This window comes from Heptranchias perlo, chromosome 34 (genome assembly GCF_035084215.1).
Source record: "Heptranchias perlo isolate sHepPer1 chromosome 34, sHepPer1.hap1, whole genome shotgun sequence".
Classification (NCBI taxonomy): Eukaryota; Metazoa; Chordata; class Chondrichthyes; order Hexanchiformes; family Hexanchidae; genus Heptranchias; species Heptranchias perlo.
This window is the reverse complement of record NC_090358.1, coordinates 24,414,645-24,430,331: the sequence shown is the minus strand read 5'-3', so window position 1 is coordinate 24,430,331 and position 15,687 is coordinate 24,414,645. Positions and strand designations below refer to the sequence as shown.

General features: G+C 42.9%; 1 protein-coding gene across 1 annotated transcript in view; it reads right to left on the bottom strand.

Annotated features, from left to right (window-relative positions):
* Positions 1-15,687, bottom strand: part of efl1 (elongation factor like GTPase 1) — a 228,278-nt gene that overhangs the window by 107,927 nt on the left and 104,664 nt on the right. The window contains exon 15 of the mRNA XM_067971612.1: positions 3,304-3,436. Within this exon, the coding sequence (XP_067827713.1) occupies positions 3,304-3,436 (133 nt within the window). The remainder of the gene's footprint in view (positions 1-3,303; positions 3,437-15,687) is intronic.

Below are 15,687 nucleotides of genomic sequence, written 5' to 3'. Positions count from 1 at the left end.
TGCAATGAGTGAGGGTCTTCCCCCCACCCATGTCAAATGGACCTTTGCAGCTGCCACAGGCTGATAGCTGCAACACGTCCATTTCATCTGGGAGTGTTTCCCCCAGTATGAGAAACAGTCCCAGTTGTTTCTAAAATCCCACCCCTCCTGACATATTCCCTTAATCAGGTCTGTTAATGACCTAAAATAGCAAGGTAAATACTCTCAAGTGGCACCCCGCTGGCTTTAATTGCCTGCGGGAGTCCCACATGCGGGGGCTGCGCGCGCACGTCGGCGCGTCTGTGGAGAACCCGGAAGTGGGCGGGTTGGATCCGAGCACCCGACCCACTCCGGGTTTCCCCGATTTTCGGAGCCCCCCCCGCCAGGAACGCACCCGATAGCGGGTGCTAAAATAGAGCCCATGATTACTAAATATATTTTTTCTCCTCCAATTCTCACCGTGGAATTATAGCTCTTGCTGAAGTTATTGTTAGTGTAACGCTGCACCAGGGAGTTTTGTCCCACTGTTAATTTCTCCAAGGAACAGCACGCTGAATTGGTGGCCATTTGCCTTAGCCCAGTCCTGGCTGACTGACCGACTCCAGCCACAATGCCTGAGCTCTGAATCAAATCACAAATACCCACTTTGGCCTCAGTTCAAACATCAGTCCTCTCCAGCGACACATTAAAAAAACACATCTGAAACACCATTACCAGCTCAAACAATAAAATACTGGGGAAAAAATGCAATCTTTTTATTTTTGACATTTTTTCCAGCACTTACCTCACCAATGCTATCTATAAATTCTTATCTGGCTTTCATATTACATAGGATGTCTACCTCTCCACCACCTCTTTCGACCCCTCCACTGCCTCTGTGCTGTCAAACTGCTTGTGCCACATCCAGTCCTGAATGAGCTGCAATTTCAATCAGCTAAACATTGGGAAGACCAAAGCCATCAGCTTCACCACCATAACCTTGCCACCGATTCCATCTCCTTCCCTGGCCACCGTCAGGCTGACCCAGATTGATCGCAACCTCGGCATCCAATTTGACCCCGAGCTGAGCTTCCAAACCCACATCCTCTCTATCACAAAGATCGGCTACTTCCACCTTCCATCTCCATAAACTTCAACTCATACAAAACTCTACTGCCTGTACCTTATCCCACATGAAGTCCCGCTCACCCATCGCCCTTGTAGTCGCTAACCAACATTGGCTCCAAGTACCCCAAATGCTTCAAATTTAAAATTCTCATGCATGTGTTTAAATTCCCTTATGACCTCACCCTCCCTATCTCTGTAACCTGCTCCAGCCTTAAAACCCCCTTCCCCCAAATTTTCCATTCCTCTGGCTCTGGTCTCTTGCAGATCGCCCCCTCCCCACCATTGGTGGCTGTGCCTTCAGTCGTTGAGGCTCCACACTCCCCTCTTCCTTTAAGGCCCTTCTTCAAAACCACCTCCTTGACCAAACCGTTGGCCACCTGTCCTAATATCTTATTCTATGGTTCGGCGTCCATTTTTTAAAATCTGTGAAATGAAGTTAAAAGCACGAGAGAAATTCCAAGTGGTTATGGTATACCCTGCGTATTGTAGATTCGCTGGAGCAGGGTGAAAACTGCAACTCTCACGATGCGTCACACACACACACACACACACACACACACACAATTTATCCGAAGGGTTGGATGTCACCAGTACCCAAAGACCAAATTAAATTTCCAACTTTGTGACTGAACCGGAACTTGAGCTCCTGGCCCCCGACAGGACAGGCCTGTGTGAGGAGAAATTTCTTGCAGGCATGGGTAAGTTTAGTGATTTGTTTGCCAGAATTAAGTTTGTTATGTTATAAATCATTACTGTTGGCTGTCTGCAAGGACCAGATTGAAAAGAAATGGAGGCTGAAAACAATGTGAAGGAACTATTTGAGCAATTTGTGTCATTTGGTGATAGGTACTGGTTGCAGATTGCTGGGTTTGAGTATTTTGATTCAGTGGTTTTGTGCTGCCTGCTTACTGTTGATTGGAAGCTCTCCTACCTGCCTAGTGAATGGAGTTGATTTTTGATTGCTTCAAATTTCTGGTCAACCGGATTTTGATCAAATGAGCATGGTTAACTTAACAAGTAGTGATTATTTGAACTCATCACATTTTTTTGCCCTGCAGATGCTTTGGAGATGTGCTGCCTTGGAATGTTACATCTCGAGATGCAACAATAAGGACTCACGCTGGAAACAAGAATTTGAATTATATGGATATGGTGGTTTCTTGTTTTTCTTTACAACTTTGTGCTTATTTTAACCATTTAAGCTCAGTTGCTCCAAATCCAGGTTTTAGCAGTACTTTCCATTTAATTTTGTTAAAAATGTTAAAACGGGATGCAAAAAATGTACCAGAATGGTGTCTCCAACTCAATTTAGTCTTATTTGACAGACAGAGTATGTCCACTTCTTCTGTATTGCTGTTGAGGTGAGTAAAGGCATTGTAATCACAAAATTAACAAAATACCCAGGAGAGTATGCAGCTGAGTTTTTTAAAAAATCTTGTTCTCAGTGTTATAAAAATAAACATGGATTTCAAAATTTTCCATTCAGGAGAAGGGAGGGGTTTTATCAGTTTAAACCTACAAGAATTTGAATTTTATAAAAAGACTCTGTGCTCCACAGTCATGCCTAATGGCTCCTATTATTTCAAGTTACTTTGCTTTGCAGTTTAGAATTTTACTGTATACTTTATGCCTAAAAGTCTAATTTTGAACACATAATTAAGCCCCATATACGAATGAATCTTGACTGAAATTGCTAATATCATTTTCGGCCTCACAGAGACCAACATTCACATAAGCCCTTCCCTCCTCAACCGTTCTACTGACATAGTTTACAGAAATCTCCTGGATACAGAGTAGTTCCATTCAATTTAATGTGAGCTGGGACGCCAGAATGGCTTGGATACTGATATGGGGCTGCTGAAACCCAGACACAACCTCCACATGCCGCTGCATACTCAACTGTTAGAGGGCTTTCCAGAGTGCATCACCTCTGGAGCAGTTCCCCAATCCAGATGAAGGATCTACTCCCATCCGTAGGGTTGTCCTGGGGTATTAAGTAATCTATGTAACCAGAATAGCAAAAGAAGGAAGTGGAGGAATGAAATACTGGCTTTCGTGAACCTGGAAATAACCTATAAAATTAACAATATCTATTTTTTTTTTGAGATAGATACGAGTGGCATTTTACACAGACAATGGTGCCAACATCCATTCCAGCAGTCAAATTTGTAAAAAGACCCACAAAGTGATGACAGAAAGTCAGTAGTGGAGTCTTACCTAGCACGTTGCCAACAGGTACCTCTTGTACATTCTCTAATTCTTTCCCCATTAGTAGGTACAAGTCCTCCACCGTACAACAAGCCAGGTGTGGGATTGACAGGTCGTCAGCAGGTGAACAGCTTTGAGGCAACTGAACAGAGAAATATGAATTAATACAAATGAGAAATCTACCTTCTGTAAAACGGGTCACAGTATATATTCTTTGCTTCATAACAAATTAGTAAAGGATAAAAGATATCTATTAAGATATATTAAATATATAGAAGTTACAACATTTCTCTCTATCAGTCAGTGAGACAAATTCTCACACCATTGCATCTGAAATCATACAATATCGCTGCTGGTCAAATAATGTATGTTAATTGAGGAGTCTGACCATCTATTAATGTCTGCCAGAGCATCTTCACTAGCTTTCTGTGTATTACAAAGACCTCTACACGCTGGAGCGAGTTCAAAGAAAATAATACATCAGAGATTGAAAGGACGCTAACAAGCCACTCAAACTTGGCTCCTGAGGTTTACATCACAATCTCAACCTCTATGGCATGCAATCCTACATTCAACAATTGATGACAGGACCACATAGCGTGAGAGGCAAAATCTGTTACAATGTCTAATATTATGAAAGGGCTTTTGTGGTTTTTATAATTGTTTCCCCAAATATTTATTTTTGTAAAAAAGTAAAACTTAACGTACATATCCATTTCCTTAGAGGCACAGTGGTATGGAGTCATATGATGAGCTACTTGCCTTCATCAGTGTGTATTACAAACACCATTTCCATGAAATACTGCTCCAGACTTGATTTGCCATAAATATTTGTAGGGTTCATTTTAGTCATTAAATTTTGCATGCACAGACTTTTGCTAAAACTTAAATGAGCTCTCATTTTTAGGTCACTATGAATTTTAATTTTTCTATAAATAAACTTGTTAAAAGTGTATTTTCCATTGCTTATGGGAGTATTTTTGATTGCACTGCCACTGTCCTGGCACATTCCAACAACACTTGTATTTAAATAGTGCATTTAACATAGGAAAACTTCCCAAGACGCTTCTTGGAATAGGAAAGGAAAAAGTGGACGCGGAGCCAAGGAAGGGGATATTAGGAGGACTGACCAAAAGCTTAGTCAAAGAGGTGGGTTTCAAGGAGTGTGTTAAAGGAGGAGAGGCAGAGGGGTTTAGGGAAGGAATTCCACAGCATGGGGCCTATGGTGGCACAAAGGAAGGGGGGATGCACAAGAAGCCAGAATCAGCAGAACAGAGTGCTGGGGTTGAGGTTGTCGGGAGGCGTAAGGAAGAACTCGGCCAGGAGTGAATTGGAATAGTTGAGTCTGGAGGTGACAAAGGCATGGATGAGGGTTTCAGCAGCAGATGAGCAGAGCCAGGAGTAGAGGCAGGTGATGTTACAGAGGTGGAAGTAGGCACTCTTTGAGATGGAGTTAGAAATTCAGTTCAGGATTGAATAGATCGCCAAGTTGCAAACATTCTGTGCAGCCTGAGACAGTGGCCAGGGAGGGGGATGGAATCAACTGCAAAGGTATGGAGTGCGTGGCAGGGGTTGATGACAATGGCTTTGATCTTCCCGATGATAGCTGGAGGAAACTGTAGCTCATCTAAGGATGGAAGGATGTCAAACAAGCAGTTTGGCAACACAGAGGCAGTGGAGAGGTCGAGACAGGTGGTGGAGAGATAGAGCTGGGTGTCGTGAGCTTACATGTGGAAGCTGACACCATGTCTGCAGATGGTGTCACCAAGGGGCAGAATGCAGATGGGAAAAGGAGGGGACCAAGAACAGATCCTTCATAACTCAGGAAAGGGATGAGAATCTATCGCTGCTCTGGCTACAAATGGATAGGTAAGAGTAGAAGCAAGAGAGAGTAGTCCCATTGAGCTGGACAGCGAAGGAGAGGCTTTGGAGTAGGATGGTGTGATCAACCATGTCAGAGGTCGAGGAGGACAAGGAGGGATAATGCGCCATAGTAACAGAGGATATCATTTATGACTTTTGTTAGAACTGTGTTGATGCTGTGCCAGGGGCAGACACCTGATTAGAGAGATTCAAATTAGGAGTTTCGGAAAAAATGGGCACGGGTATGAGAGGCAACAACATGTTCAAGGAGTTTGGAGAGGTTGGAGATGGGGTGGTAGTTTGCAACGACAGAGGTGTCAAGGGTGGGTATTTTGAGGAGCGGGGTGGTGATGGCAGTTTTGAAAGGGAGAGGGAAAGTACTTAAGAAACAGGAACCATTTACAATGTCAGCTAGCAAGGGGGCCAGGAAGGGAAGGTAGGTGGTCAGCAGTTTAGTGAGAACGGGGTCAAGAGAGCAGGAGCTCGGTCTCATGGAGAAGATGAGCTCAGAGGCGGCAAGAAGGGAGATGGGAGGGAAGCTAGAGAACAGCATGGATTCAGGGCTGGAATGGGAGAGCCTGGGGGGAAAGTTTGGCTTGCTATGAAAGGGGAGGGGGGGAGGTGCGGGGGAAGCAGCTGAATCAGTGGTTTCAACTTTAGTGGGAAATAAGTCCATGAGCTCCTCGCACCTGTAGTTGGAGGAGAGGGTGGAGGACCAGGGGAGAGGGTTTTAAGGAGATAGTTGGAGTGGAGAAAAGAAGGCGGGAACTATCTTTGCTCTCCAGGATAATCCTGGAGTAATGGGTGGTTTTGGCAGAGGACAGTGAGGCCCAATAGCATTTGATGTGGTCAAGCCAGAGCTGATGATGAATGGCTAAACTAGCTGTGCACCAGATATGCTCAAGAGTATGTCCCTTAGACTTGAGGGAGCAAAGATGGGGCCCATACCAGGGAAAATGACTACGATAGGAGAAAGTAAAGGTGTTGCTGGGTGCAAGAGCATCAAAGGTGGAAGTGAGGGAGTGGTTGAGCAAATCAACAGCTGCTGATTTGCTCAACTATGGAAGGCCAAAGGCTAGGCAGTTGGGAGATTGAAAACACAGTTGTAAATGACTTGGGGGGGGGGGGGGGAGTGGCGGGGGGAATGTTTTTTCAAGGGCAGAAACAGAGGGAAATGGGGTTGAAAGGGGGTAAGGGAGGATGTGGGCAGTGAGGGATACAAGGAATTGGTCAGAAATGGCCTTGTCAGTAATTGAGACCATGAGAGTAGAGAGGCCACGGGAAATGGCAAGACTGAGGGGGAGGCTTTAATTTGAACAGGAGAGTTTATATGAAGGGAGGTATTTAGGGAGGACAGGAGGGCAGTGAAGTCATAGGGGAGAGGGCAAGGGGAGCTGAGATGGAGACTGAAATCCTCGAGGATAAAGAGTCCCTCGGTGCAGCGGGAGGACATCTGGGGTGAAACTTGAGGTACGGCTTGGGCACTGCTGTAGACATGGAGGATTTTAAAAGAGGTGAGAGGGGTGGAAAAAGGAGGAAAAGATGCCAGAGCAGTTGGGGGTAGAGGTCAAATTATGACTTGGTGACAAGGGTCACATCACCACCATGGTGATTTGGGTGGGGCAGGTGATGCAAAGTGTAACAGGCAGGGAGGCTTAAGTAAGGGGCAAGGTGTCACCACTAATGAGCCAAGTTTTAGTCACAGCCACAATCATCAACAACACGGCTGTGCATTGCAAGGGCCTTGTTCACAAGTGTAAGGACTTTCTGGAAGGAAATGCAGAGGTGATTGATCCTTTGGCAGAATCCAATGGGGTAGTGTAGGTTGGGGTGGAACGGCTAGTAAAGAAGTTGGTGATGTTAAATTCCAGCAGGTGCACTCGGTAGGAATGTCGGCGAGAGAGGAGGATGGGGCAGTTGGGGTTGCTGCTTGTCAGGTGGCAGCGACAGGTACCTCGATGGGCCTTTTGGAGAAGGGTAAGAGAGGCACAAAGAGTGGCTGTGGGCTTATTGAAGGGGGAATTCAGACCAGCAATGGCAGCAAGAGAATAGGAAGGTAGAAGAGTAGTGATGGATTGGGGCAAGGATGGGGGGGGTACTCGAGAGGGGGGAAATTAAAAGTGGTATGACTGGGCGACAGGGAGGGGAGGAGACAGGAAAGAAGGGCCCAGGTGGAAAGAAAAAGTAAGATGGAAGTAATGGTCCTGTGTTTGGAACCGCAGCCAAAATGTAGACGTGAATGGATACAGAAAGAAACAAACAAATAAAGTTTCTGAGGCTCAATGGAGGGGATTGAAGGGAATTGTGGGGTTCTCAAATGGTCACCGCCAATCAGAACACTTCTCTAATCACACTTGTAATCTTCAATATACTCATCACTTTTACCATATATTGCGGAGATAAAAACATAAACAAAGAATGCTGGAAGTCTGAAATAAAAACAGTAAGACACTGGAAAAGCACAAATCAATCAGCCTCTGAAACAGAAAAAAAATGTTCAGAATTTTAGTTTTGCCAGTCTGATGAAGGGTGGAAGCCAAAATGGCAAACCTTTCTTCATCTGTCAGACTGATCAATCTGCTGTATATTTGCACCATTTTGTTTTTATTATTTACAAGGTCTTATAAACTCTTGTTTGTCTGAATACCAGCAATGGGAAACTTGGTGGGCAACAAAGATTGTGTGGTTCTTACGCTATGGAGTGGAGGTGGAAGGAACAATGTGGAGTGGAATGCTTTGAGAGCCATCATTATTGACCATCTATTTGAATCAGGCTAATCTTTCAGATCTTGATTTTTAATAAAGCTGCACTCAGTAGGAATGTCGGCGAGAGAGGAGGATGGGGCAGTTGGGGTTGCTGCTTGTCAGGTGGCAACGACAGGTACCTCGATGGGCCTTTTGGAGAAGGGTAAGAGAGGCACAAAGAGTGGCTGTGGGCTTTTTTAATAAAATGTATTGAAATGTAAACTGGAGAGCAAGAGTCAGAAAAACATTCATAGGGAAGACCGTGATGGAAATAAAAAGCTATCAAAATGTCAGAGATGAAAGTGCACAGACATTTAAATGTTGTTGTAAGCTAGAGGGTATAATTTTCAAAAACACAACTGTTTTTCTATTGTGAAATATGATTGCTCTTTATAGTAGTTGTATGCTATTTTACATGCCTCTTTTGTGCTAGTTCAGCGTTCTTGGCCATTAGCAACTTACACAAGTCAAAATTCTCAACATGCATGTTCATTAAGAAAAAAATCTAGTTTCCAATGAAGCAAAAATATGTATGAGCACGATATCCAGCTTTCAAAAATATTAATATCCAATGGAACTAAGGGATAAAATTCCTCTTTTAATGGAAAGACAGGAATGTCTGTTTTATCTGTAATTTAAAAACTGATAAAATTTCCTTCTCAGAAACAGCACATTGCAAAGCATGAAGTTCTGCAATTTGGTTACAGATTGTCAATTACGATGGAGTAGGTATTCTTGTGTTTTTTGTTACAAGAGGAATTTTGGGCTTGAAGAGTTTTTCTTGTGTGTATCCACATTTAAATAATCTACCTAAGTTTTGTTTCCACCTAGCCATCCTCTGGTAGATAATCCCTCAATGTCCTCTATAGCTCTAAATTATTTTAGGTATATCATCACATCACACTTTCATGAAGTTCCTGTACGAATTGCCTTTATCAAATATTACTTGCTGTCGTTGATCAGCAAGTAACTTGCTAAGTTTTCACCAAGTAATTTGAACAAAGAACTGAAGTGTACAGCATAATTTAATGTTCAAAGAGCAAAAATAAACAATATGATTATGTTAGCTAGAATCTTGTTAGACTATCCAAGCGCTTCAGTGTGACAGATAATACATGGAATTTGTAAAATGACAGATTCTAATGAAGTACAGTGAAAACTGTAAATTACAAACACCGAAAGGGATTGGCATCAACCGTCCTTTCTTTTGCAGGTATCCTTATTTTCAAAATGGTCAATAAATGTCCATTTTTTTGCAGGTGTCTGTTTTTTGGGAGTGACCACAGGTTTATACAGGTTTCACTGTAGTAAGGGTGTCATATATGAAGCGGGTTATTGGAACATTAATATTCCTTCATCCATTAACAATAATTTCACTGTTAAGCAGCTGGAAGCATCAGTGCAAGATGTAGCAGAAGCTTCTTCCTGGGCACTTCTTTGGGCAGTAGATAAAGTGAGAAAGAAAGAACTTGCATTTATGTATCGTCTTTCACAACCTCAGGACGTCCCAAAATGATTTACAGCCAACTAAGTACTTTTTAAGTGTAGTCACTGGTACAATGTAGGGAACATGGCAACCAATTTGCACACAGCAAGGATGAGGGATAAATGTTGGCTGGGACACGGGGAGAACTCTTCTTCGGATAGTGCTGTGGGATCTTTTAAGCCTGCCTGAGACAAGGAGGCCTTGGTTTAGAATCATAGAAAGTTACGGCACAGAAGGAAGCCATTCGGCCCATCGTGTCCGTGCCAGCCGAAAAAGAGCTATCCAGCTTAATCCCACTTTCCAGCACTTGGTCCATAGCCCTGTAGGTTACGGCACTTCAAGTGCACATCCAAGTACTTTTTAAGTTTAATGTCTCATCTGGCACCTCTGACAATGCAGCACTCCCTCAGTACTGCACTGAAATGTGACTGTGTGTTTGAGTCTCTGGAGTACAGCTTGAACCCACAACCTGAATCTGAGGTGAGAGTGCTACCACTGAGTCATGGCTGACACCATTCAAAGTTAAGGGATAGAAACTTGAGCCCAATTTCTCTAAATGGGCTGTCATATTTCAGAATTTCTCTCTATTTTATCTGGGAGGGATTCTTGGTTAAATTTACGATATGGCTTTGATACAAAGTTGAAACATAGAAACATAGAAAATAGGAGCAAGAGTAGGCCAATTGGCCCTTCCGGCCTGCTCCGCCATTCAAAATGATCATGGCTGATCGTCTAACTCAGTATCCTGTTCCCGCTTTTTCCCCATATCCCTTGATCCCTTTAGCATTAAGAAATATATCCATCTCCTTCTTGAATACATCGAATGACTTGGCCTCCACTGCCTTCTGTGGTAGAGAATTCCACAGGTTCACCACCCTCTTAGTGAAGAAATTTCTCCTCATCTTGGTTCTAAATGGCATACCCCCTATCCTGAGACCGTGACCCTTGGTTCTGGACTCCACAGCCATCGGGAACTTCCTTAGAATTTTATATGTTTCGATGAGATCACCTCTCATTCTTCTAAACTCTAGTGAATATAGGCCTAGTTGACCCAATCTCTCCTCATACGTCAGTCCTGCCATCCCAGGAATCAGTCTGGTAAACCTTCGTTGCACTCCCTCCATGGCAAGGATATCCTTCCTCAGATAAGGAGACCAAAACTGCACACAATACTCCAGATGTGGTCTCACCAAGGCCCCGTACAACTGCAGTAAGGCATCTCTGCTCCTGTACTCAAATCCTCTTGCAATGAAGGCCAACATACCATTCGCCTTCCTAACTGCTTGCTGGACCTGAATGCTCGCTTTCAGCAATTGGTGTACAAGGACACCCAGGTCTCGTTGCACCTCCCCTTTTCCCAATCTATCACCATTCAGATAATAATCTGCCTTTCTGTTTTTACAACCAAAGTGGATAACCTCACATTTATCCACGTTATACTGTATCTGCCATGTTCTTGCCCACTCACCCAATTTGTCGGAATCACATTGGAACCTCTTTGCATCCTCCTCACAGCTCACATTCCACCCCAGCTTTGTGTCGTTTGCAAACTTGGAAATGTTACATTTAGTTCCCTCATCCAAATCATTGATATATATTGTGAATAGCTGGGGACCAAGCACTGATCCCTGCAGTACCCCACTAGTCACTGCCTGCCACCCGGAAAAAGACCCGTTTATTCCTACTCTCTGTTTCCTGTCTGTCAACCAATTCTCAATCCATGCCAGTATATTCCCCCCAATCCCATGTGCATTAATTGTGCACACTAGTGTGGGACCTTATCAAAAGCCTTCTGAAAATCCAAATACACCACATCCACTGGTTCTCCCCTATCTATTCTACTAGTTACATCCTCAAAAAAACTCCAGTAGATTTGTTAAGCATGATTTCCCTTTCATAAACCCATGCTAACTTTGTCCAATCCCGTTGATGCCCTCCAAGTGTTCTGTTATCACATCTTTTATAATAGACTCTAGCATTTTCCCCACCACTGATGTTAGGCTAACTGGTCTGTAATTCCCTGTTTTTTCTCTCCCTCCTTTTTTAAATAGTGGGGTTACATTTGCCACCCTCCAATCTGCAGGAACTGTTCCAGAGTCTAAAGAATTTTGGAAGATGATCACCAATGCATCCACTATTTCCTTTAGTACTCTGGGATGTAGATTATCAGGCCCTGGGGATTTGTCAGCCTGTAGCCCCATTAATTTCCCTAGCACTATTTTTTTTTACTAATACTGGTTTCCTTCAGTTCCTCCCTCTCACTACACCCTTGGTTCTCTAACATTTCTGGGAGGTTATTTGTGTCCTCCTTTGTGAAGACAGAACCAAAGTATGTGTTTAATTGTTCTGCCATTTCTTTGTTCCCCGTTATAATTTCCCCCATTTCTGACTGTAAGGGACCTACATTTGTCTTCACTAATCTTTTTCAAGATTCTAAGATTTAATGCCCTTTTTCATTCCTAATGGAGGAAAAAGGTTGGTGTCATTTGAACAATAGGTGACCCAACTCTCTCGTGCTCTCTTGAATAGAAACTGTTATCTTTATCAAATCAAGATAAATAATTAAGTTGCTAACATTCTCACATAATATGCTGAAATGGCTACTCTGCATGTGAGCTCAGCACAGATAGTCCAGCAGAAACCCACTCCTGGGAGGGCAGGGGTTAGTTTAATTGGCAACCTACTGGCCAACCCAGACCAGGGAGAGGATCAGCGGTCACGTAGCACATTTTATGTACAGACAAGAATAGACGAGGAAAACACACGGTCTGGGAGAGGCTGCCTGCTACAGCTGGAAAAGGGACGATGGCACTAGAGGGACAAAGTTCTCTTCTAGAAGAAAAGGGACGCGTTTCGAGAGTGTGTTCGAGCTCATTAAAAGGTATAGTATGGCATGTGTCGTTATTTTATATGTTATAGGTTGCATTATGGAATAAGTTGAAAATAAGGACTTACCACTGTTATATGTAATCTGTAAGATAAACCAGCTGCTTGACTTTCTTCCCTATGGCCTCGTCTCACTAAAGTGTTAATCAGTCCGTCTTTTGGAAGACAGGAGAAGCACGTGTGGGGGCATGTGTGAGATTGCAGTATCCTGCTGATTGATCACGGGGCTTTTATTGTGCGGTCCTGGGTCATTCAATCATACGACTAGATAATGAGCAGTAAAGGTAAATTTCTAATCGTAAGGGATATGGGATCCACTCGCATGAGAGATTAGTGATATTGAACCAGAGAGCAGATTTGTAAATTTGTAACCGGGATGTATTTTTACACTGCTGCTTATCTAACACTATAGTCTTAAAATTGTCCTTGAAAATTAAAATTTTCTCTTGTTTTACTTTCCAGTAATGTTTCCCAATTAATCTCTGTAGAGCTCTTCTAGTTCTGATATTTGCTTTCCTGCAGTTTTGTACCCCTATTATTATTTTTGGCCTTAGCTAAACATGCAATGTTCACTGCAACCCAACTGCTCACTGACTTTGTGGTTATCAAGTTCTAGGGGATTAGATTTAATGGACCATCTACTATAGTACTCTGTCACACACATTGTGTTAAGAAGCAGTCAGCAATTATCTCTATGAAACTGCTTGTACTTTCACATCTCCTTTCTAGTTAGCTGTTGAGTGCTCATTTTATACCACTGGGATTGTGAAAGCTGCTGTGATTAGAGCCTCTCCTGCTTTCCTAAACAGCTCTCTATCTACCTATTCATCTTAAGCTGGTGCATAAAAATGAATTAATACTTGTTATTTTGCTGCTCTAGTTACTAATGTCTATCAGTATTGCCCCTGACACCACTCCCCTTCCACTGTTAGATCCTGTTGAGGGTTATATTGGCCCCGGAATTCCTTGGGGGGGGGGTCCTTCCTCCAGCGCAAGACCACCCCCAAGGCTCTACTCCTGGAACATAAATTTTTTTTTCAGCCTTTTGGAATCAATTACCTTACCCTGGTGAAGATTTGGGGCAATCTGAAGGTTAGCCCTCAACTGGAGTGATTTCTGTTGAACATTTCCAGGGACTCCCCTCCGACACGCCTCCTTAATGGAAAATCTATCCATAGCACTCTCCACCCACCAACCCCCCAACCCCCCCACCCCCGACACTGGAATTTAAAGAGCCAAAATTTAAACAGCCAGGTTCTGCCCCATATTGCCCTCTGGGTGGAAATTGAGCTTCTACTCTCTCCTCTGGAATTTCGGGGCCATCATTCCTTACCAATGATACCACTGCTTCATTGAGCTTAAAAAGTCTACTTTTGCTAAATAGTCTGTACCCTTGTAGACAAATCTCAATCCCTTTTTCCACTTGCAGCCGTGTTTCTGCAATGCCAGTCATACCAATCTTTTCTTTAGCTGCATATATCTATAATTCAGAAGTCTGATGCAAATGCGCTTTGCATTAGTACAAAATAATTTAATCTTAGTCTCCAATACCTTTCCATTTGAATTTCTTCTTCTACCCTGAATTATATGCTTTATTCTTACCTTTTGATCAGCTACAAATACTCACTTAACGTCTTCTATCATTTGCTCCTCTCTAAATCTAGATTAAATGATTCCCTAATACTATTTATGTTCTGCACCATTAGCATTGCTCCCATCTCATTATGTGCAAACCATCCTTCCTGTATACGTTCTTTCCACCCAAGTGCCCCAGCTTTCAACAATCAATTCGCTTCTATATGCACCAACTTACTAACCACTCTGCTCATTCTTTCCATGCCCCCCAAATAATAATCATAACTCTGCTACCAGCACTACTGCATCCTTTGCCATTAGCTTTTACGGCGATGGGTGCAAAAATGGTGATATCAGAGTTCTCTTGGCACACCTTTGATATTACAAAAGCAAAATACTGCGGATGCTGGAAATCTGAAATAAAAACAGAAAATGCTGGAAATACTCAGTAGGTCAGGCATCATATGTGGACAGAGTTTCTGTCTCCACAGATGCTGCCTGACCTGCTGAGTATTTCCAACATTTTCTGCTTTTATTGGCCATTATATTATTTGTTTCTATATCTACTACCACTATTTTCTTTTATCTTTCTTCCCCTGCTCTCGTCTCTCTGTCTCTTTTGGAAAGAAATATACATAGCTTTAATATCATCTGCTCTGCACAACTCATTACCGAGCGTATGATTTCAATGGTTTGTTCAGCTCGGTCCTATCGTTCCATTCACTGAATCACTTCACTTCACCACAATACCATCACTTAGTTTGCTTTACTTGCCTTGTCCTTATTTTCCGTGTGCGTGAGGGGACATCCTTAAAGTAGCCATTACAGAAATAAGAAAAGGTACTTTTCTGTCAATTATTTAATTAAAACCAAGAACTCTGAAATTTATACGTACTAATTTTTAATTAGTAACACAGAAATTTTTTTATGCTCTTCAAACATTACGGAAGGCTCTGGGCACTGAGAATATTCCAAGTTCAATTCTCTGTTAACTTCATATTTGTGCAGTAAAAGAATTAACAGTCCAGTTCCGTTTGTATGAGCAACCAAAATACAATTGAACTTCTGACATAAGAACATAAGAAATAGGAGCAGGAGTAGGCCATCCGGCCTCTCAAGCCTGCTCCGCCATTCAACAAGATCATGGTGGATCTTCTACCTCAATCCCATTTTCCTGCACCATCCCCAAATCCCTTGATGCCTTTTATACCTAGAAGTCTATCGATCTCTGTTTTGAATGTACTCATTGACTGAGCCTCCACAGCCCTTTGGGGTAGAGAATTCCAAAGACTCACCACCCTCTGAGTGAAGAAATTTCTCCTCATCTCAGTCCTAAATGGCCTATCCCTTATTCTGAGACTGTGACCCCTGGTTCTAGACTCCCCAGCCAGGGGAAACATCTTCCCTGCATCTACCCTGTCGAGCCCTGTAAGAATTTTGTACGTTTCAATGAGATCACCTTTCATTCATCTAAACTCTAGAGAATACAGGCCTAGTCTACTCAATCTCTCCTCATACGACAATCCCGCCACCCCAAGAATCAGTTTGGTGAACCTTCGTTGCACTCCCTCTATGGCAAGTATATCTTTTCTTAGGTAAGGAGACCAAAATTGTACACTATACTCCAGGTGCAATCTCACCAAGGCCCTATGTAATTGCAGTAAGACATCTTTACTCCTGTACTCAAATCCTCTTGAAATAAAGGCCAACGTACCACTTGCCTTCCTAATTGCTTGCTGCACCTACATGTTAGCTTTCGGTGACTCATGTACAAGGACACCCAGGTCCCTTTGAACATCAACATTTCCCAATCTCTCACCATTTAAAAAATACTCTGC